Source organism: Salvelinus alpinus, chromosome 1, assembly GCF_045679555.1.
Source record: "Salvelinus alpinus chromosome 1, SLU_Salpinus.1, whole genome shotgun sequence".
NCBI classification, from domain to species: Eukaryota; Metazoa; Chordata; class Actinopteri; order Salmoniformes; family Salmonidae; genus Salvelinus; species Salvelinus alpinus.
The window spans coordinates 11,849,132-11,873,190 of NC_092086.1; the positions used below are offsets into that span (position 1 = coordinate 11,849,132).

Here is a 24,059-nt window from a genome sequence, read left to right on the forward strand (position 1 = left end):
TGTTTGTTTTGTTTTCCTGAGAGGAAAGGACCGTGGAGCGCTGAGGAAAGGACCGTGGAGCGCTGAGGAAAGGACCGTGGAGCGCTGAGGAAAGGACCGTGGAGCGCTGAGGAAAGGACCGTGGAGCGCTGAGGAAAGGACCGTGGAGCGCTGAGGAAAGGACCGTGGAGCGCTGAGGAAAGGACCGTGGAGCGCTGAGGAAAGGACCGTGGAGCGCTGAGGAAAGGACCGTGGAGCGCTGAGGAAAGGACCGTGGAGCGCTGAGGAAAGGACCGTGGAGCGCTGAGGAAAGGACCGTGGAGCGCTGAGGAAAGGACCGTGGAGCGCTGAGGAAAGGACCGTGGAGCGCTGAGGAAAGGACCGTGGAGCGCTGAGGAAAGGACCGTGGAGCGCTGAGGAAAGGACCGTGGAGCGCTGAGCGGGATTTCCCACCATTCAACTCCGCTCACATACTCTGGGATGGAACACAGACACGTTACGGAAGGAACACACACAGACACGTTACGGAAGGAACACACACAGACACGTTACGGAAGGAACACACACAGACACACGTTACGGAAGGAACACACACACACACACACACGTTACGGAAGGAACACACACACACGTTACGGAAGGAACACACACACACACACGTTACGGAAGGAACACACACACACACACGTTACGGAAGGAACACACACACACACGTTACGGAAGGAACACACACACACGTTACGGTAGGAACACACACACACGTTACGGTAGGAACACACACACACGTTACGGTAGGAACACACACACACACACACGTTACGGTAGGAACACACACACACACGTTACGGTAGGAACACACACACACACACGTTACGGTAGGAACACACACACACGTTACGGTAGGAACACACACACGTTACGGTAGGAACACACACACGTTACGGTAGGAACACACACACGTTACGGAAGGAACACAGACACGTTACGGAAGGAACACACACACGTTACGGAAGGAACACACACACACACGTTACGGAAGGAACACACACACACACACGTTACGGAAGGAACACACACACACACGTTACGGTAGGAACACACACACACACGTTACGGTAGGAACACACACACACACGTTACGGTAGGAACACACACACGTTACGGTAGGAACACACACACGTTACGGTAGGAACACACACACGTTACGGTAGGAACACACACACACGTTACGGTAGGAACACACACACACACACACGTTACGGTAGGAACACACACACACACGTTACGGAAAGGAACACACACACACACGTTACGGAAGGAACACAGACACATTACGGAAGGAACACACACACATTACAGAAGGAACACAAACACATTATTTAACGAACATGGCACGGGACCTCAGATCCTCAAAAAGGTCTACAGCTGCACCATCGAGAGCATCCTGACTGGTGGCATCACCGCTTGGGTATGGCAATTGCTCGACATTTGACTGCAAAGTGCTACAGAGGGTAGTGCGTTCTCCCTGCCATCCAGGACCTCTATACCAGGCGGTGTCAGAAGGCCCTAAAAATGTATCTAGGACTCCAGCCACCCAAGTCATAGACCACCGCACGGCAAGTGGTTCCAGAGTCTGTGACCAAAAGGCTCCTAAACAGCTTCTACCCCCAAGCCATAAGACTCCTGACCATTTCATCAAATGGCTACCTTGCCTCTCTTGCACGGGCTCGATGTACACTCACTGGACTCTTACCACACACTCACACATACTACACTGACACTCCAACACACACATTGACGCAACACACACAAACACATTCCTTTACATACACTGCTGCTACTCTTATCTATCCTGATGGCCTAGTGACCTTTACCAATACCTACATATTACCTCAACTACCTGGTTCCCCTGCATAGTGACCTTTACCAATACCTACATATTACCTCAACTACCTGGTTCCCCTGCCTAGTTACCTTTACCAATACCTACACATTACCTCAACTACCTGGTTCCCCTGCCTAGTGACCTTTACCAATACCTAGATATTACCTCAACTACCTGGTTCCCCTGCCTAGTGACCTTTACCAATACCTACATATTACCTCAACTACCTGGTTCCCCTGCCTAGTGACCTTTACCAATACCTACATATTACCTCAACTACCTGGTTCCCCTGCCTAGTGACCTTTACCAATACCTACATATTACCTCAACTACCTGGTTCCCCTGCCTAGTGACCTTTACCAATACCTACATATTACCTCAACTACCTGGTTCCCCTGCATAGTGACCTTTACCAATACCTACATATTACCTCAACTACCTGGTTCCCCTGCCTAGTCACCTTTACCAATACCTACATATTACCTCAACTACCTGGTTCCCCTGCATAGTGACCTTTACCAATACCTACATATTACCTCAACTACCTGGTTCCCCTGCCTAGTGACCTTTACCAATACCTACATATTACCTCAACTACCTGGTTCCCCTGCCTAGTGACCTTTACCAATACCTACATATTACCTCAACTACCTGGTTCCCCTGCCTAGTGACCTTTACCAATACCTACATATTACCTCAACTACCTGGTTCCCCTGCATAGTGACCTTTACCAATACCTACATATTACCTCAACTACCTGGTTCCCCTGCCTAGTGACCTTTACCAATACCTACATATTACCTCAACTACCTGGTTCCCCTGCCTAGTGACCTTTACCAATACCTACATATTACCTCAACTACCTGGTTCCCCTGCATAGTGACCTTTACCAATACCTACATATTACCTCAACTACCTGGTTCCCCTGCATAGTGACCTTTACCAATACCTACATATTACCTCAACTACCTGGTTCCCCTGCCTAGTGACCTTTACCAATACCTACATATTACCTCAACTACCTGGTTCCCCTGCATAGTGACCTTTACCAATACCTACATATTACCTCAACTACCTGGTTCCCCTGCCTAGTGACCTTTACCAATACCTACATATTACCTCAACTACCTGGTTCCCCTGCCTAGTGACCTTTACCAATACCTACATATTACCTCAACTACCTGGTTCCCCTGCATAGTGACCTTTACCAATACCTACATATTACCTCAACTACCTGGTTCCCCTGCCTAGTGACCTTTACCAATACCTACATATTACCTCAACTACCTGGTTCCCCTGCATAGTGACCTTTACCAATACCTACATATTACCTCAACTACCTGGTTCCCCTGCCTAGTGACCTTTACCAATACCTACATATTACCTCAACTACCTGGTTCCCCTGCCTAGTGACCTTTACCAATACCTACATATTACCTCAACTACCTGGTTCCCCTGCCTAGTGACCTTTACCAATACCTACATATTACCTCAACTACCTGGTTCCCCTGCATAGTGACCTTTACCAATACCTACATATTACCTCAACTACCTGGTTCCCCTGCCTAGTGACCTTTACCAATACCTACATATTACCTCAACTACCTGGTTCCCCTGCCTAGTGACCTTTACCAATACCTACATATTACCTCAACTACCTGGTTCCCCTGCATAGTGACCTTTACCAATACCTACATATTACCTCAACTACCTGGTTCCCCTGCCTAGTGACCTTTACCAATACCTACATATTACCTCAACTACCTGGTTCCCCTGCATAGTGACCTTTACCAATACCTACATATTACCTCAACTACCTGGTTCCCCTGCCTAGTTACCTTTACCAATACCTACATATTACCTCAACTACCTGGTTCCCCTGCATAGTGACCTTTACCAATACCTACATATTACCTCAACTACCTGGTTCCCCTGCATAGTGACCTTTACCAATACCTACATATTACCTCAACTACCTGGTTCCCCTGCATAGTGACCTTTACCAATACCTACATATTACCTCAACTACCTGGTTCCCCTGCATAGTGACCTTTACCAATACCTACATATTACCTCAACTACCTGGTTCCCCTGCCTAGTGACCTTTACCAATACCTACATATTACCTCAACTACCTGGTTCCCCTGCCTAGTGACCTTTACCAATACCTACATATTACCTCAACTACCTGGTTCCCCTGCATAGTGACCTTTACCAATACCTACATATTACCTCAACTACCTGGTTCCCCTGCCTAGTGACCTTTACCAATACCTACATATTACCTCAACTACCTGGTTCCCCTGCCTAGTGACCTTTACCAATACCTACATATTACCTCAACTACCTGGTTCCCCTGCCTAGTGACCTTTACCAATACCTACATATTACCTCAACTACCTGGTTCCCCTGCATAGTGACCTTTACCAATACCTACATATTACCTCAACTACCTGGTTCCCCTGCCTAGTGACCTTTACCAATACCTACATATTACCTCAACTACCTGGTTCCCCTGCCTAGTGACCTTTACCAATACCTACATATTACCTCAACTACCTGGTTCCCCTGCATAGTGACCTTTACCAATACCTACATATTACCTCAACTACCTGGTTCCCCTGCCTAGTGACCTTTACCAATACCTACATATTACCTCAACTACCTGGTTCCCCTGCATAGTGACCTTTACCAATACCTACATATTACCTCAACTACCTGGTTCCCCTGCATAGTGACCTTTACCAATACCTACATATTACCTCAACTACCTGGTTCCCCTGCATAGTGACCTTTACCAATACCTACATATTACCTCAACTACCTGGTTCCCCTGCCTAGTGACCTTTACCAATACCTACATATTACCTCAACTACCTGGTTCCCCTGCCTAGTGACCTTTACCAATACCTACATATTACCTCAACTACCTGGTTCCCCTGCCTAGTGACCTTTACCAATACCTACATATTACCTCAACTACCTGGTTCCCCTGCATAGTGACCTTTACCAATACCTACATATTACCTCAACTACCTGGTTCCCCTGCATAGTGACCTTTACCAATACCTACATATTACCTCAACTACCTGGTTCCCCTGCATAGTGACCTTTACCAATACCTACATATTACCTCAACTACCTGGTTCCCCTGCCTAGTGACCTTTACCAATACCTACATATTACCTCAACTACCTGGTTCCCCTGCATAGTGACCTTTACCAATACCTACATATTACCTCAACTACCTGGTTCCCCTGCCTAGTGACCTTTACCAATACCTACATATTACCTCAACTACCTGGTTCCCCTGCCTAGTGACCTTTACCAATACCTACATATTACCTCAACTACCTGGTTCCCCTGCATAGTGACCTTTACCAATACCTACATATTACCTCAACTACCTGGTTCCCCTGCCTAGTGACCTTTACCAATACCTACATATTACCTCAACTACCTGGTTCCCCTGCATAGTGACCTTTACCAATACCTACATATTACCTCAACTACCTGGTTCCCCTGCATAGTGACCTTTACCAATACCTACATATTACCTCAACTACCTGGTTCCCCTGCCTAGTGACCTTTACCAATACCTACATATTACCTCAACTACCTGGTTCCCCTGCATAGTGACCTTTACCAATACCTACATATTACCTCAACTACCTGGTTCCCCTGCCTAGTGACCTTTACCAATACCTACATATTACCTCAACTACCTGGTTCCCCTGCCTAGTGACCTTTACCAATACCTACATATTACCTCAACTACCTGGTTCCCCTGCCTAGTGACCTTTACCAATACCTACATATTACCTCAACTACCTGGTTCCCCTGCATAGTGACCTTTACCAATACCTACATATTACCTCAACTACCTGGTTCCCCTGCATAGTGACCTTTACCAATACCTACATATTTTTAGCAGTTTTATTTTGGGAGCACTGTGTGACTACGAAAATGATCTCCCTGATAATAATTGTTGTAATGATAAGGCTTGAATGTATCAGTGTTTCTGACTGCCTTAGAGAGACAAGTCAGTGCAGATTCATCAGCGTCATGGTTGCACCATTACTACAGAGAAAACATCTTGGTTCTATCCCAACAGGGTCAAAAGATCTGACCCATTACTACAGTGAAAACATCTTGGTTCTGACCCATTACTATAGTGAAAACATCTTGGTTCTAACCCAATCAGGTCAAAAGATCTGACCCATTACTATAGTGAAAACATCTTGGTTCTAACCCAACCAGGTTCTGACCCATTACTATAGTGAAAACATCTTGGTTCTGACCCATTACTACAGTGAAAACATCTTGGTTCATACCCAACCAGGTCAAAAGATCTGACCAGCAGCATTTAAATCTTCCTATAGCGGATTTTCCGGGAACCGCATTAAACATTCATAAACCACGTCACGGACCATTCTAAAACGACTTGCACGTCGACATCGTTAACCATTTGTTTACACATTCTTCCACTGCAAACCAACCATTCCAGTGTTTTTACTTGCTATATTGTATTTACTTCGCCACCATGGCCTTTTTTATATATATATTTTAAAATATTTTTATTTATATATATATTTTGTTTGCCTTCACCTCCCTTATCTCACCTCACTTGCTCACATTGTATATAGACTTATTTTTCACTGTATTATTGACTGTATGTTTGTTTTACTCCATGTGTAACCATGTGTTGTTGTATGTGTCGAACTGCTTTGCTTTATCTTTGCCAGGTCTCAATTGTAAATGAGAACGTGTTCTCAAATTGCCTACCTGGTTAAATAAAGGTGAAAAAAACACGATGTTCAGTCATGTTAGGTCATTGGCTAGCTAGTTAATAACCTGTTAACTTTAGTATATCCAGACAGACAGGTAAAGCTTCTTCAGGAGATCAAGGATCATAGTAATGACAGACATCTTGCATGACATCATCACCAACCAGACTTTCTTAAAGAGACAGTGTACTATTTTCAATGTAACGTTTCTCAATAGGAAAATTGTGCTTTTACACAACGTAGAAACCTAATTTTCCACAAATTATTTTGTAATTGCAATGGCATGTATTTTATCAAATTTTTCAGCTTTTATAATAAACTAATGTATTTATAGTGTTACATATTAGTTTCTAGGTCTCGACCTGTGCTTCAAAAGTGGCTGTAACTCAATCAATATGAAGGGTCAATATGCAGAAATAGCTCCATTTCCTGGTGGCTAAAATTCAAATAGCTCGCCTAATTTCAGTTTGTGACCAAACAAGCAATATATAGTGTAGAGAATAATTGTACCATCTAAACCGCTGTGAAATATATCTTCAATAACCAAAAATTATTGTATTTTCAGCTGGTATACAAAAACGAAAGAAAAATACACACAAACAAAACTTAAGTCTGGTGCTCCTAAATTTTGTGTGGTGCAACCAACATTTTTTAAATGTAGAGTCCTGAAAACACACACTATTGAACAAACACACACACACACACACACACACACACACACACACACACACACACAGAACAACTACTCACCACTCTGCAGAGCTCCTGAACGTCATGTTGCATGAAGCTGTCTAATGTCTCCCACCTACACAGAAAACAACACACTGTCAACTACTGTCACAGTCACCATGTTTTGAACAACACGCTGTCAACTACTGTCACCATGTTTTAAACAACACATTCACTGTCAACTACTGTCACAGTCACCATGTTTTAAACAACACGCTGTCAACTACTGTCAGTCACCATGTTTTAAACAACACACTGTCAACTACTGTCAGTCACCATGTTTTAAACAACACGCTGTCAACTACTGTCATAGTCACCATGTTTTAAACAACACATTCACTGTCAACTACTGTCACAGTCACCATGTTTTAAACAACACATTCACTGTCAACTACTGTCAGTCACCATGTTTTAAACAACACATTCACTGTCAACTACTGTCACAGTCACCATGTTTTAAACAACACATTCACTGTCAACTTCAGTCACAATAGAGCCAAGTCTTAAAACATTCACAAAACCACCATGTTTTAAACTACACATTCACAATCTGTCAACTACAGTCACAAAACCACCATGTTTTAAACTACACATTCACAATCTGTCAACTACAGTCACAAAACCACCATGTTTAATCATTGACCCATAATTGAACATGAGGCAAAGCGTCACTTGATCAGGACAATGTGACTTATTACCAGGGTCTATCACTGTAGTCCCTATTCATTAGTGCACACCGTAGCAAAAAAAACATTTAGCAATGGAAAATGAAAACAAGCGTTTCTCAGACAGAAATCAGATAGTTCCCTTCCAGTCTCATTGATTAATCAATCGGTCGGTCATCTCTTTTCTCCTGCAGCGTCGCTAGCTGAGGGGTCCTGGCACCTACCCAAAGGACTTGGTGAGTTTCTTGGTGCCGACGGGCTTGTCACTGTGCTGCAGCTCATAGAAAACCCTCTGTAGAGCCAGCGGGACACTCTTAGACGAGTCATCTCCCTCTGTAGGCATCATGTACACCGCCTGGTACAGGAGAGAGAGGGGTTAGACACACAAACACTCTTAGACGAGTCATCATGTACACCGCCTGGTACAGGAGAGAGAAGGGAGGGGTTAGACACACAAACACTCTTAGACGAGTCATCATGTACACCGCCTGGTACAGGAGAGAGAGGGGAGGGGTTAGACACACAAACACTCTTAGACGAGTCATCATGTACACCGCCTGGTACAGGAGAGAGAGAGGGGAGGGGTTAGACACGCAAACACTCTTAGACGAGTCATCTCCCTCTGTAGGCATCATGTACACCGCCTGGTACAGGAGAGAGAGGGGAGGGGTTAGACACACAAACACTCTCTCTCAGAAGAGTCATCTCCCTCTGTAGACATGTACACCGCCTGGTAGAGGAGAGAGGAGGGTTAGACACACAAACATTCACACACTCTCTCAAAAGAGTCGTCTCCCTGTATAGACATCATATACACCGCCTGGTAGGCACAGAGGAGAGGGGTGTTACACACACGTGAGCGTAGTATGACAGAGCGGTAGTTAGGTGTCTCACTGACCCTCCGTAGCTGGTTGGTGAAGAACAGGGTCTGTAGGAGGCTGTTCATATAACAGGTCGCTCCCTGGTTCTTCAGACCCACGTAGCCGGTGTGTTTCTTTGAGTCCCACCTGCACACACACAGGACAGCAATGGGTTAACCCAACTACACACACAGGACAGCAATGGGTTAACCCAACTACACACACAGGACAGCAATGGGTTAACCCAACTACACACACAGGACAACAATGGGTTAACCCAACTACACACACAGGACAGCAATGGGTTAACCCAACTACACACACACATGATATCAATGGAGAGAGAGAGAGAGAGAGAGAGAGAGAGAGAGAGAGAGAGAGAGAGAGAGAAGAGAACGAGAGAGAGAGAACGAGAAGGAGAGAGAAAGAGAGAACGAGAAGGAGAGAGAAAGAGAAGGAGAGAGAAAGAGAAGGAGAGTGAGAGAAAGGTTAGAGGAAGAAACATGGAACTAGAGAAAGAGAGAGAAAGGAAGAGGGAAGGAGAGAGAAAAAGAGCGGGTGAGATAGAAGAGGGAAGGAGAGAAGTGAGGAATCAAGACTCACGCCACTCCGTGAGGAGCGTCCGCCTGCACGTAGACTTCAAAGGAGACTTTATCGTCCTCCACAAAGCCTCTCTCTGGATCAGTCACATCCTGAAAACACACACCGCAGGGAAATGTTGTTGGCTGTGTCTGTACGTGTATATATACACACAACAGTGTATCCCGGTGTGTGTAAATATACCGGTGTGTGTGTGTGTGTGTGTGTGTGTGTGTGTGTGTGTGGTACTCACGCTCCAGGACATGAAGTTAGAGAATCCCCAGTCGTTCTCCTTGTGGAAGAAGAGGTGGCTGATTCTGCGGCTGAACGACTTCTCATCGTCCTTATAGTTGATGATCTTCAGCATGGCCTGAGCATGGCACGACCAGGACCTAGCAGGGGGACACATTTACACGTTACACCAGGAAACTACTTCAGCATGGCCTGAGCATGGCACGACCAGGACCTAGCAGGGGGACACAGTTACATTTTACACCAGTACACTACTTCAGCATGGCACGACCAGGACCTAGCAGGGGGACACATTTACACGTTACACCAGGAAACTACTTCAGCATGGCCTGAGCATGGCACGACCAGGACCTAGCAGGGGGACACATTTACACGTTACACCAGGACACTACTTCAGCATGGCACGACCAGGACCTAGAAGGGGGACACATTTACACGTTACACCAGGAAACTACTTCAGCATGGCACGACCAGGACCTAGCAGGGGGACACATTTACACGTTACACCAGGAAACTACTTCAGCATGGCACGACCAGGACCTAGCAGGGGGACACATTTAAACGTTACACCAGGAAACTACTTCAGCATGGCACGACCAGGACCTAGCAGGGGGACACATTTACACGTTACACCAGGAAACTACTTCAGCATGGCACGACCAGGACCTAGCAGGGGGACACATTTACACGTTACACCAGGAAACTACTTCAGCATGGCACGACCAGGACCTAGCAGGGGGACACATTTACACGTTACACCAGGAAACTACTTCAGCATGGCACGACCAGGACCTAGCAGGGGAACACATTTACACGTTACACCAGGAAACTACTGCAGCATGGCACGACCAGGACCTAGCAGGGGGAGACATTTACACGTTACAACAGGAAACTACTTCATTTACACGTTACACCAGGAAACTACTTCAGCATGGCACGACCAGGACCTAGCAGGGGGACATATTTAAACGTTACACCAGGAAACTACTTCAGCAGGACACGACCAGGACCTAGCAGGGGGACACATTTACACATTACACCAGGGGGACACATTTAAATATTACACCACACACATGAGCTAAGGCAGTGTTTCCACTTAAAGTCAAATTAAAAAGTCTGATGGGGAAAGTAATCGTGTGTGTGTGTGTGTGTGTGTGTGTAGCGGAGGTGAGTCGGACTAAGCTCTCGTGATGAGTTCAAGTCACCCTGCCTACAACTTCAAAACCAGCGTCACCCTCGACACAAGATGAAATGTCTTGTCCTAATAAACTCCTAATGAACGGTTCAGTTGGTTTCCCCAGCGGGAGGCCGGGGTTCAGATCCCACCCATGACGTCTGTCTGTATCATGTGACGTCCATGGAGTCACCAGGATACAAATACCATGAGGTAGTCGCTAGAAACAGGGCCTAAGAGAAATGAAGCAATGCTGTGTTTCTCTGTGTGTGTGTTGATCAGGGTCTCTGCCTGCATGCTGTGTGTGTGTGCGTGCACTAAGGGCCTAATGAGTAAGGCGTTGGTCCCCCGTGTGTGTGTGTGTGTGTGTGTGTGTGTGTGTGTGTGTCATGTGACTTACGTGGAGTCGGAGTCTGCGTTGCACTGCAGGAAGAAGCCAACACTCTTCTGGTGCGGCCGGTCTGGGTAGAAACGAGGCATCACCATGATCTTCCAGGGCAGGTTCCTGACGAAGCAGGAAGGGCTGAGAACAGACTCACTCAGCCGGCTGAACCTCTCCACCACAAAACGACACGTCGCCTCCGACCGCCAGCTGGTATCTAGACACACAGGAGAGGAGGGTCAGTGTGTGTCCATCAGTGTGTGTGTGTGTCCATCAGTGTGTGCAGGTGAGTCCTCCTCACCATCCTCCATGTCCTCCTCTGTGTTGTGTCCGTCTGCCATGGCAACGTTCCCGTTAATCACCGGGTTGGCTGGGATTCTCGGGGGATCGTCTGTGTCCCCAGCTGCACACACACAACACACACAGAGAGGAAGACGATCGTCAGATAAACAAACAGAGATATCAGGGCTGGAAGAAACCAGCAGGGTGATACTCCTTAGTATCATGGTCAAGGAAACAAAACACGAGGTGGATTTAACTTCTTTAGGAAAACAGCCCTGACGTTGGAAACAAAACGCGAGGTGGATTTAACTTCTTTAGGAAAACAGCCCTGATGTTGGAAACTACCATCATTATGTTGTCATTCAGAGTCATGTATTTTCCAAGCTACATCACATTGTCCTTTTAAAAACCTGCTGTATGTAACAAATACATTTAGTCTGGTTCGTGTTTTCATTTTTTTGTCATGGAAAAAAATACTGCGATAGAGGCATCGTCCCGGCACTAACAGAAAAATGTTGTTTCTCACTGGTATGATGATGATATGAAGGGGAAGATGCACACAGTCCACTAGTTAGGAATGATCCCCTTCAAATAGAGGCTCAACGTCGACCTGTATGTTATTTCAGCATGATGCCCAACAGAGATACAACACAAACATCCATAACTAGAAAAGGTGCAGAGAAACATTTTGGTTCCTGAAACATCAGCGTCTTCTGTATTATAGTTATGATGACTGGGTCAGTTTAAAACACTGATCTGTATTGTGGTTATGATGACTGGGTCAGTTTAAAACACTGATCTGTATTGTGGTTATGATGACTGGGTCAGTTTAAAACACTGATCTGTATTGTGGTTATGATGACTGGGTCAGTTTAAAACACTGATCTGTATTGGTTATGATGACTGGGTCAGTTTAAAACACTGATCTGTATTGTGGTTATGATGACTGGGTCAGTTTAAAACACTGATCTGTATTGTGGTTATGATGACTGGGTCAGTTTAAAACACTGATCTGTATTGTGGTTATGATGACTGGGTCAGTTTAAAACACTGATCTGTATTATAGTTATGATGACTGGGTCAGTTTAAAACACTGATCTGTATTGTGGTTATGATGACTGGGTCAGTTTAAAACACTGATCTGTATTGTGGTTATGATGACTGGGTCAGTTTAAAACACTGATCTGTATTATAGTTATGATGACTGGGTCAGTTTAAAACACTGATCTGTATTGTGGTAATGATGACTGGGTCAGTTTAAAACACTGATCTGTATTGTGGTTATGACGACTGGGTCAGTTTAAAACACTGATCTGTATTGTGGTTATGATGACTGGGTCAGTTTAAAACACTGATCTGTATTGTGGTAATGATGACTGGGTCAGTTTAAAACACTGATCTGTATTGTGGTTATGACGACTGGGTCAGTTTAAAACACTGATCTGTATTGTGGTTATGATGACTGGGTCAGTTTAAAACACTGATCTGTATTGTGGTTATGATGACTGGGTCAGTTTAAAACACTGATCTGTATTGTGGTTATGATGACTGGGTCAGTTTAAAACACTGATCTGTATTGTGGTTATGATGACTGGGTCAGTTTAAAACACTGATCTGTATTGTGGTTATGATGACTGGGTCAGTTTAAAACACTGATCTGTATTATAGTTATGATGACTGGGTCAGTTTAAAACACTGATCTGTATTGTGGTTTCCTTGTGATGTCTGTGTTTAATATTTAGAACAGAAGTTAATTTCCCTGCAATCTAAACATGCTGCCCGCATCCAAAATAGCACCCTATTCCCTACATATGGCTCTGGTCTAGCTCTGGTCTAAAGTAGTGCACTATGGCACCCTATTCCCTACATAGGGCTCTGGTCTAAAGTAGTGCACTATGGCACCCTATTCCCTCCATAGGGCTCTGGTCTAAAGTAGTGCACTATGACACCCTATTCCCTCCATAGAGCTCTGGTCTAAAGTAGTGCACTATGGCACCCTATTCCCTACATAGAGCTCTGGTCTAAAGTAGTGCACTATGGCACCCTATTCCCTACATAGGGCTCTGGTCTAAAGTAGTGCACTATGGCACCCTATTCCCTACATAGGGCTCTGGTCTAAAGTAGTGCACTATGGCACCCTATTCCCTACATAGGGCTCTGGTCTAAAGTAGTGCACTATGGCACCCTATTCCCTCCATAGGGCTCTGGTCTAAAGTAGTGCACTATGGCACCCTATTCCCTCCATAGAGCTCTGGTCTAAAGTAGTGCACTATGGCACCCTATTCCCTATATAGAGCTCTGGTCTAAAGTAGTGCCCTATTTAGGATGCGGACACTGTCTCGTCATCTTTAACCATCAGGTAGAACACTGTAGTGCTGAGGCAGTGTCATCGCCGCAGCAGCAGCGTGGCAGTCGACTACAGCAGTCTGGTAATTAGTAACAATGAAGGATTAAGCTGTGAGCTCCACTGACACACACAAGCCTGTGTAGCTGCTTTAGGAAGGGGACAGGAGAAACTCAGGCAGGTAATTACCCAGACAAAGAGCCTGGGACTAGTCTCATCAATCACAACTAAGATGTCTACTGAAGAAGAACACAGGAAGTCTATCTGTATCTCAAACGGCACCCTATTCCCTATATAGTGCACTACTTTTAACCAGAGCCCAATGGCACACTATTCCCTACATAGCGGACTACTTTTAACCAGGGCCCCTAGGGAAGGTGTAGAGAATAGGGAGCCATTTGAGAATCAGTGAAGTATACCTCGTCTCTGTTAGCAATTCTACAGTCAGTTTGAATGAAAGAAAAGCATCTCATACATATATATATATATATTAGTGTGTCCTTACCTACCCTAGCAGTATGCGTGTCATCTCTTCCCTATACATGCCCTTCTGTGTCTGTGTGAGAGAGCCTGGTTGCATGTACCGAGTCTGTGTGTGTGTGTGTGTGTGTATATATACGGAGCCCCAGTGAGCCACGCTCACGAGACTGGCCTAATTTTTCCAAGTGGATTACAGGCAGCTAACGACATGTGTCACTCAGCCTGCGTCCCTGATGATTCCCTATTCCAGGGATCCTCAACTAGATTCAGCCACGGGCCCATTTTCTTCTTGAGTGGCTTTTCAGGGGGCCAGGCTCCCGAGTGGGATCCCAGATGGCACAGCGGTCTAAGGCACTGCATCTCAGTGCTAGAAGCGTCACTACAGACCCTGGTTCAATCCTGGGATGGATCACAACCGGCCGTGATTGGGAGTCCCATAGGGTGGTGCACTATTTGCCCAGCGTTGTCCGGGGTAGGCCATCATTGTACGCATTGGGTTAACTGCCTTGTCCAGGGGCAGAACGACAGGTTTTTACCTTGTCAGCTCGGGGATTCGATCTTGCAACCTTCTGGTTACTAGTCCAATTCTCTAACCACTAGGCTACCTGCCACCCATTTCATATACTGAACATGGCACATTACGTTAATAATTTTAACAAATAATTTTACCAATGTGTTATTGGGCAAGTTTTTGGAGGTGGGCATTCCATTTTTAGATGGTGTCGGCATACTAATTTTCATTCATTTGAGTAGAATGTCCTTTTTTTTTTAACTAGGCAAGTCAGTTATGAACAAATTCTTATTTACAATGATGGCCTACCCCGGACGATGCTGGGCCAATTGTGCGCCGCCCTATGGGACTCCCAATCACGGCCGGTTGTGATACAACCTGGATTCGAAACAGGTACTGGAGTGACGCAGATGCAGACCGCTGCGCCACTCGGGAGCTTACCATTACATCTGGTACATCTGAGATCTGGTAATCTTTTAACTATTTATTATCATAATGATTAATTTTATGTCCCCAAAAAACTTGCATAAACACTGAAAATAATGTAGGCCTACTTGTTAGGGTAACTTGGGGTAGATCGCCACCCGAGCCTGTACTTCTCACAGAAACCACTTCGGCACGATCCCCCCCAACACTTTCCCTGGTTTCCACTACTCTTGCTCAACAAAAAATATTATTATCAGTCTCACAATTTTTAAAGTCATTCCAAAGAAATTAAATTGGAGGTAGAGACGTTGTACCCCAAGTCATCCTACAATTGACAGACGTTACATTTCGCCCCACTCCCCCCTAGGCACATGCCAGTGTTAACACGCTTCTGCTAAAAATCCTGGGTTTAAAATGGCGACGTTCACGCATATTTAGGAGTTGAGAAATAAATCAAGTAGGACTGGAAAGCTGGGATTTCTCTCTTTTTTGAACAAAAGCCATTAAAACTGCTGTTTTTTTTTTTAAATAGCAAGAATTGTTGTGCATTGACTTCTTGTCAGAATGCATGTTTTCCCTCCCTATGACACTGAGAACAGAAATGAGCCACGAGAGGAATATTTATCTAGCATAGAACAACAAGCCGACAAGGTAAATAGACAAACGATCCTACTATATATGGGGTTGTTAGATGTTATTATTTACTTGTTTTGCACCTCAGCAGAAATATTTGTTCATGTTTCATATGTTGTTGCCGTGGCGGCAATGGTTGTTGCCGTGGCGCAGCACCACAGCAAAACGAGTGAAGCAGAAACATTGGAGCAATACTCTTCACCAGGTCACATAGGGTAGACCTAAAGGCAGTGCACTATGCAGGGAATGGGCCAATAGATGTTGCTATGAAAAGTTAAGCATTAGATCACTTATTTTGGTATTGCCTCCATGTAGCTTGTTTGTGGCCACAGGTTGAAGAATGGCTGAAAAATCTAAACATGAATCTAAAATTAACCCTAACAAATAGCGCTGTTGGGAGAGTCGCAAAACCATAAATCAACCATATAATAATTTTAGTAAAAACATTGATCATTAACCTCAGGTTCAGAATGTATACGAAACATCACAGCAGTTGAAAAATATATGGCACCAGGAAATCACAAGAAAGCGGTTTAGAGAGATGGGTGGGATCGGGCAAAAAATGTACATTTTGGACCACAAGCCACTGCAGCAGGTAGGTTTAAAAAAAATCTGCGATTCATTTAATTGCTATTTAAAAACAAACAGCAGAAATACTTTGAAAACAGCTACTGCAGCATTTATTTAGCAATAAATGTGATAAAACGTCACAATTTTTTTACTCACAAATGCAGGTGTAATGCTCACCCTGGGGCCATGACCACCCGCCAACATGGCTGGTGAAATACACATCTTACCCACCAATGGCAAAATCTACCCGCATTTGGCAGGTGTTAATTTTAGGCCCTGGATGGGATGGACTGAGAGTAGCTGGGGGCGGGGTTTAAAAGCTCACGTTCTATAACAGTTATGACTGAAAATACAATGTATAATATAAGTACATCAAAATATGGACTCGTCAACCCAAAGGGTGGCTACTTCAAATAATCTCAAACATAAAATATATTTTGATTTGTTTAACACTTTTTTGGTAATTACATGATTCCATATTTGATTTCATAGTTTTTATGTCTTCACTATTATTCTACAATTTAGAAAATAGTAAAAAAAAGAAAAGAAAAACCCTTGAATGAGTAGGTGTGTCCGAACTTTTGACTGGTACTGTACATGTAACAAAAGAAAAAGCTGTTAAAACTATGTTTTTTTTGTCTCCAGAAGAGTTTGTCCTGCATCTCAGTAGTGCTGCTCTAGGATCAGTTTGTCCTGCATCTCAGTAGGAGTGCTGCTCTAGGATCAGTTTGTCCTACATCTCAGTAGGAGTGCTGCTCTGGAATCAGTTTGTCCTGCATCTCAGTAGGAGTGCTGCTCTAGGATCAGTTTGTCCTGCATCTCAGTAGGAGTGCTGCTCTAGGATCAGTTTGTCCTGCATCTCAGAGTAGGAGTGCTTACCACTGGTGCTAAATTAGGTACATTTAGTAAGAGTAGTGCATGGTATTCAGCAGCTGGGATGGGAAAGGGGCCAGGCCAGGAATAACCACTGGTGTTAAGTTAGGTACATTTAGTAAGATGTTAAAATGGTTATAAGAATGACAAGGTGCCAATGTAAACCAACTGGTTGTAGTGTATGACTATTACAGTGTTAGGCCTCTTGTCCATGCACCTCAGCTAGACCTGAATCTGCTCATCCAAACATCAGTTGTGTAAATACATCAAACAGAGATTCTATCAGTTGGACTAATGCACCTGTGGTAATGATGAATAATCTCCATCATATGCATCACAATTGATCAAAACGCTAAAGAGCATGCTATTGACGAAAATATTGCTAAACTGTCAGAAATGTTGTTGACTGTCTCCAACAAATGGGGATCATTAAAAATGGCGAACCACACGCGTTGTCTTCATACAATGAAGCAGCAAATCCCCGCGCGCTGGCTGTGTCGATGCAACCTCCACATGCAGGCCTTGCCGCAGAAACATAAACCCTGCACTGCCACCCACCTCGAGTTCTTATGTTGGCTAAATCCTAAACTTGGCTTAACGCCATCTATCTAGCTGTGCACCATTAAATATTTCCGGGCATCTTTTGGACACTAGTGCTTTTTTCAGTAACGTTAGTTCGCCAGCTAGCTTAGACTATCGTTGATGTATGGCAAACCAAATTGACGCATCTGTGTTGATTAACTGAATTGTAAGCTAGCTAGTACCTCTTTGCTAGCTAATGAAATTGGTCTTTCAGCTAGATATCACCACTGCTAAATCAGTTAGCCATCTAGCTAGCTACATGATTATTTCCTGTATTGCTAGCTCATTTGATCATCACATAAATTACATGCTAGTCTCAATTACGATGATGCAAACCATTCCTTTATAAAAACGTAAACAAACAGCTAAGGCCCTGCTTCAAATTGATCGCTTTAAAATGCTAGCTAAGTATCCACCATCTTGGAATCGCCACACACCCCCGTCCACGGAGAGGCCTCCTATAACGTTCACTAAGCGCTAGCTAAGGATAACCATTTTCAGTTAACAATCATAATACAGCAAAACAATTATATTACAAACTATTAAATTATACATATGCTGTTCACAACATAACTGAGTGACGCGATGAATTTGGACCACCGAGTTATCGCACCTTGTTACCTGGCTACTGTAGCATGGCTAACGTTCGTTGATTCGCGGCTAAGCAGAGCTGACGTTAGTTAGCTAATTACAAATACATTACAGTCGGGTTGGCTAGTTAGCAAACAAATAGTAAACGCACAGTAGCCATGAGATCACTAAAATACCTAACCTACCAATTGGTCAGTCAAAGGTGTAGGTAAATAGCAACATTTGCCTAATACTGCTGGGTCATTAATTGCCATTGTTAAAACTGCATGCGTAGGCTCAAAGAGTCATGTGAAACAAGCTAACTTTAGCTAAGTGGGCTACTGTTTACAAACATGAACGGGGGTGTAACATCCAGACTAAAATTGTGTTAACGTAACTCTGTGACCGTGCACAAACGATCGATTTTGTAGCGCGAGTGAGCTATTTAGTCGGTTTATTTGGCAACTAGCAGGCTAGCTAACCGCGATGAATGAATTTAACATGCTATTGCTAACTAGCCAACTGATCAAAATATAATCACTGTAAGTTAGCTTGTTAGGTGACAGAGATATGGCGGTTGTAAATTTACTGTAAAACATGTAGTTTATGTAATGTTTCACTCAAGTTGGCTTACGTTAAACCAAAACGGATGTTTTGACCATCGGTAGCTACCTAACGTTGGCTACCAAGTTGACTGCGCCACGTTTATCACGCCAACTTGGCTAGCTAGCTAACGTCAGACAGTGAGAGTGCAAGAAATCAGTCCGCGAATGTGCTAACCTGCCAGTTGCATGTGTGATGTAGTTAGCGAGTCTCGGCTAGTTACCGGGTTGTCCAACGTTAACTAACTAGTTACATCCATGACGCTGGTATTTGACATGTCAACAACACTAAGTTAGCTAGCTAACGTTGGCTACTGACTAAACGAGCGAACGAGGTCAGATGCTGCTGCAATGGACGCATCATCAGCAAAATGAGTTGTGACCATTGTGGCAGGCCTTGATGTTTACAGTAACGATAGATCAGTTCACGCTAGCTATGCACTTCAACTATTTTAATGTAATTGTTTTAGTTTATTGTCCCTTCCCGTGGTTTTTTACCTTCCATCTCCATATCCTCGGGCTCGCTAAGTTGTTGCTCGCCGGCTTTCTGCTGCTGTTGTTGAGTGTGGTGGTGGTTCATGTTGGCAACTGTTGTGAAGGGATGATGCCTGTTGTCTTTGTTCCCCTCGAACTTGTCTGTTGCTGGTTCCGTGGGGAGCCGGGTTCTGGGTTGTTGGTGAGGTGTTTGAGGGTGCGGAGGTGGAATAGACAGGTCGAACCTTGGTGGCTGGGCCTGTTCTAAAACAACCTCGGCCTTTTCTCCCGTCAGCGCCGGGGATTGAGGGGAGGAGGTCGGTGGGGGAGCAGGCAGAGAAACGCGGACGTATTTGCTTGCTATTCGCCCAATCTCGGCGCCTTGGTGGGTGCAAGTCGCTGACGGTGGTGATGACTACGGCTCCAGAAAGGGAGACCCGTTGAATTAAATAAATCCGACTTTACCCCAGGTAATATGGGGCAATTGGCGAAGTGAGAAAGACAACTCACGACCTGCAGTCAGAAACAAATACTGTTGCCCTGCTTTAAAGCCAACTGGCACAAGGCAGCCAACTAACGAAATTAGTCAATCAGGGAAAACAAATGTTCATAAACTATCGATGCACATTGAAATACAACTTTCCCTTCGATATTCCCAGTCCGTGTGCTCCTCCGATTGTCCCTCGTCTGGGGGAGAGCAGAGAAAAAAGCTATCCATTCAAACCTGCTTATAATTTGGAATAGCACTAATTTAGAAGTTTAGGGTGATAGCGATGCCACAGCCCGATATCGACTTTCCCACACATTAAACCACCGTATTACTATTAGCAACAAAATTCAGCACCTTGTCGCATTTCAAACGTCTGTTCAATTAAGAAATGTGCCCGGTCACAGCCAGAGCCTCTCACCCGCTTCCTTGGTTTGTGATGTTGAGTTTGAGGTAAAAACTCAAAATGGCGGTCGCGCTCTTCTCTGAAATGTCACATCCGCATGGAGATCTAAACACTCCCGCACACAGCAGAATCGCTGGGTCGCTCGCTGACGGACTGTGTATTTTTCATTAACCAAAATACTGGTCAGCAATCATAGGCTACAACTCACGGCAGTAAAAAAAAATATAATCCTAGCTAATATTATAGGTTAGTTGGTATAACGGGTTATAGCAGAGGTGTCAAAATCATTTTGCTCCGGGGGCCGCATTCGGTCTTCAACGAGGTCCGGAGGGCCGCACTGAAAATTGGTTATATTTCCACGCCGTTAAAATGAGAAAAAAATTGTCCTCTTATCCATCGTTTTTTGAATTTTCTATGTTCCCTGACTGTCTAGCCTTCATTTTTGGTGATTATTAGCAAGCTGGACACAGTCAAGAAACTGTATGAATGTAAGTCAATTATAATTTACAAAGTTTTGATTTGGTTTTAGTCATTTTAAAGTAAGCCTATATTAAGTATGTTCCTTCGTCCCCCCCCCAAAAAAAACCACCCATGGGTCGGATTTTGACACCCCTGGGTTATAGCGTTTACCAGAAATAGGAGTGTACTGGATACACTTAAAGGGCCCATTTTCTTTAAAAGAATTGCAACAAGACACTGCAAACACATAACATACGTTTTTTTCTCCAGTGCTATGGATATGAGTTGTATAAATTGTATTATTTTCCCCGCTTTGGAGTATATTCTGTTTTAAGGATATATGATGAGTCAATATCGCAGTGTAAAAACTGAGTGAAAGGGCCCAACATCATTTTTTTGTCTCTAAGCTTCAATTTTCCAATCCAAAGAAATTCTCTGGTACATAACTGGACAACTGAACATTGCAACATTTTGACACAATACACTGATATAAGGCTGTATCACAACCGGCCGTGATTGGGAGTCCCATAGGGCGGCGCACAATTGGCCCAGCATCGTCCGGGGTAGGCCATCATTGTAAATAAGAATTTGTTCATAACTGACTTGCCTAGTTAAATAAAGGAGGGTGAATGCAGATGCCAACTCCCATGCTTCAGCCTATTTATTTGCAGTTTGCTGCAACAGTTGGGCTAAAGTTGATTGTTTATTTCTAATAGCATACCTGATAATATGGACCATGCATAGGCTAGATACTGTACATGGCACAATATGTTAAAATCCTATAAAACTGGTGTTAGCTGCACTATTTACTGCATTGTTAAGGGACTGTTGTAAAATGCAGTAAACTTGAAAGGTTCACAGGAATGAAATGATATCTCAAGTTTCGTAGTGGACACACACACTCACACTGAATTTGTTTAGGCAGTTTTTAATACATAGCTAGTATATTTATTATTGTTGTAGCTATTAGCTAGAATATGAAGAGTATCCTTCCCTCCTATCATAGATGAAGCAATATGAACTGAGTGATGAGAGATGTTCTGTTTGTAGGAAAACAGTGCCCTCTAGTGGAGAGATAGGAGAAGGGTGCTGAAAGTTGCGGTACAACAGCTTTTCAGCTGACTCATCCAAAGCTATTGGAATGTCTTGTTCATCTACCTCCACCCACACACAGGAACACACACACACTGGCCTAACCCGGTCTTGACCAACAAGCTGCCATGATTACCATAGATATCATACCAGACACATCACTTGTAATGTCCTGCTGTTTATGGAAAGTGGCTTATAAAATAATTATGTAGCTAAGTTGTGAAGAATCAAAATCAAATCAAATTGTATGTGTCACATGCGCCGAATACAACAGGTAATGCTTACTTACTTACAACCGTGAAATGCTTACTTACAAGCCCTTAACCAACAATGCAGTTAAGAAAAGAAAAAAAAAGTAAGAAATAAAAGCAACAAATAATTAAAGAGCAGTAGTAAAATAACAATAGCGAGGCTATATACAGGGGGTACCGGCACAGAGTCAATGTGCGGGGGCACCAGTTAGTCAAGGTAATTGCGGTAATATGTACATGTAGGTAGAGTTATTAAAGTGACTATGCATAGATAATAACAGAGAGTAGCAACAGCGTGGAAGAGAGGGGGTTAACGCAAATAGTCTGTGTAGCCATTTGATTAAAAGTTCCTCAAACTTTGTCTTGTAAACATAGCTGAGCTGCTAAATGTTTTAATTAATTCACTTAACACTCAGTCCATGTTGTTACACAAACTGGGGTTCCCTTTACTTGAGGACAGGTCCCCTAGATTCACACCTGTCTGCCTCCAGCCTTGAAGGTGTTTGATCAGTAATGAGCTCAGCCCTGGGTCGTGTTCATTACACACCAAACAAAAGAAAACGGATTGAAACAGGGAGTGCCGAGAAAAAGCTGGGGAGTTGGTTTCCTGGGGCCCAGAGTTTTTCCAGTTCTGGTAGACTAACCTAACCAGGTAAAACTTGGGACCCTAGTGGTAGGGTATGACATAGTAATAACTCAGGTGTAAAATAGTTTTATATGAGCTATGATGGGACCAGAGTTGTTCGCATCATGGTTAAAAGAAAACTAGACAACAACTGCGATTGGACAATAGAACTAACAGGGCAGAGCTGGCTTTATGCAGGGTTGCATCATGTAGGTCTTTGCATCTGTAATTAAAAAGTTACTCACATTGTATGTCATCACTGTGTTGATTTATTAATTGATAAGGGACCACCCAAAGTTTGAATCTAAACTTTTTTTCTCTTAACACAAATAAATAGGCCTATTTTAGGCTATAAATACATGAAGTTACCGCTTCCTTTCCCCTGGCCAGAGGGGGTCAGAGGTCACAGGCTTCTCTAGGCTACCTGCATCTGTGGTTGTTATCAGTAGGCTACAGTAGATCAGACAGAAGCACGAGTTGACAAATCATGAGGCAAATCAGTCTAAACAACAGTACTTAGTCCCTCTTTTCAACACTTTTTTGTTAATATGCCAGCTCACTACACATTTGCCAGCGGCCCTGCTGTGCTGATCTTTGCAATGTGGGTAGATGGAAACCGCCACATTATGCTACAAATTAAGTAACATATCCTATATGTTTGTTCTATTTTCTCTAAATGTCGAGTTAGTATCTCACAATTTTGAGTTAGTATCTTGAAACGTTGACTTACGTAATTCAATTTTTTTTGTTAGCATCTCCAAATGTTGACTTACTATTTCGAAATGTTGACTTAGTGTCTTTACATTTTGACATAGCATTAAAAAAAATTAGATAGTACCTAAAAAAAATGTAGATAGTAGCTCTAAATGTTTCGATAGTATTAACATTTCAAAATGTTTTTGGTGGCGGGAATGGGCTTCCATAAATTTTGAATGGCTATAAATTCTAGTGGAAACCTAAAAGCATAGCTTTTTACTTCTCACACAAGCTTAAGTTGCTAAGAATTTTCGTGGCGTTCCTTTATGTCATTTCTATGACAGATGTGTCTGTGGTCCACTGAAATCTTCAGCACAAACCTGAAGCCACGACCCAGAGCCATA

General features: G+C 43.8%; 1 protein-coding gene and 1 non-coding gene across 4 annotated transcripts in view; one reads left to right on the top strand and one right to left on the bottom strand.

Annotated features, from left to right (window-relative positions):
• Positions 1-21,118, bottom strand: part of usp7 (ubiquitin specific peptidase 7 (herpes virus-associated)) — a 56,621-nt gene extending 35,503 nt beyond the window's left edge. For all 3 annotated transcript variants that reach the window (XR_011673936.1, XM_071391109.1, XM_071391105.1), the window contains exons 1-8: positions 19,664-21,118; positions 11,594-11,695; positions 11,311-11,509; positions 9,738-9,876; positions 9,509-9,597; positions 8,944-9,052; positions 8,270-8,400; positions 7,402-7,456 (exon numbers count right to left, since the gene is read on the bottom strand). Coding sequence is in view for 2 of the 3 variants with exons in the window: in XM_071391109.1 (XP_071247210.1) it covers positions 7,402-7,456; positions 8,270-8,400; positions 8,944-9,052; positions 9,509-9,597; positions 9,738-9,876; positions 11,311-11,509; positions 11,594-11,695; positions 19,664-19,745 (906 nt within the window). In the remaining variant the exon portion in view is untranslated. The remainder of the gene's footprint in view (positions 1-7,401; positions 7,457-8,269; positions 8,401-8,943; positions 9,053-9,508; positions 9,598-9,737; positions 9,877-11,310; positions 11,510-11,593; positions 11,696-19,663) is intronic.
• A 2,722-nt stretch (positions 21,119-23,840) lies between these two features.
• LOC139540282 (small nucleolar RNA SNORA14) lies at positions 23,841-24,001 on the top strand. The gene has a single exon (XR_011668150.1). It is a non-coding gene; the product is annotated as a small nucleolar RNA SNORA14 (small nucleolar RNA).
• The last annotated feature ends 58 nt before the right edge of the window (positions 24,002-24,059 follow it).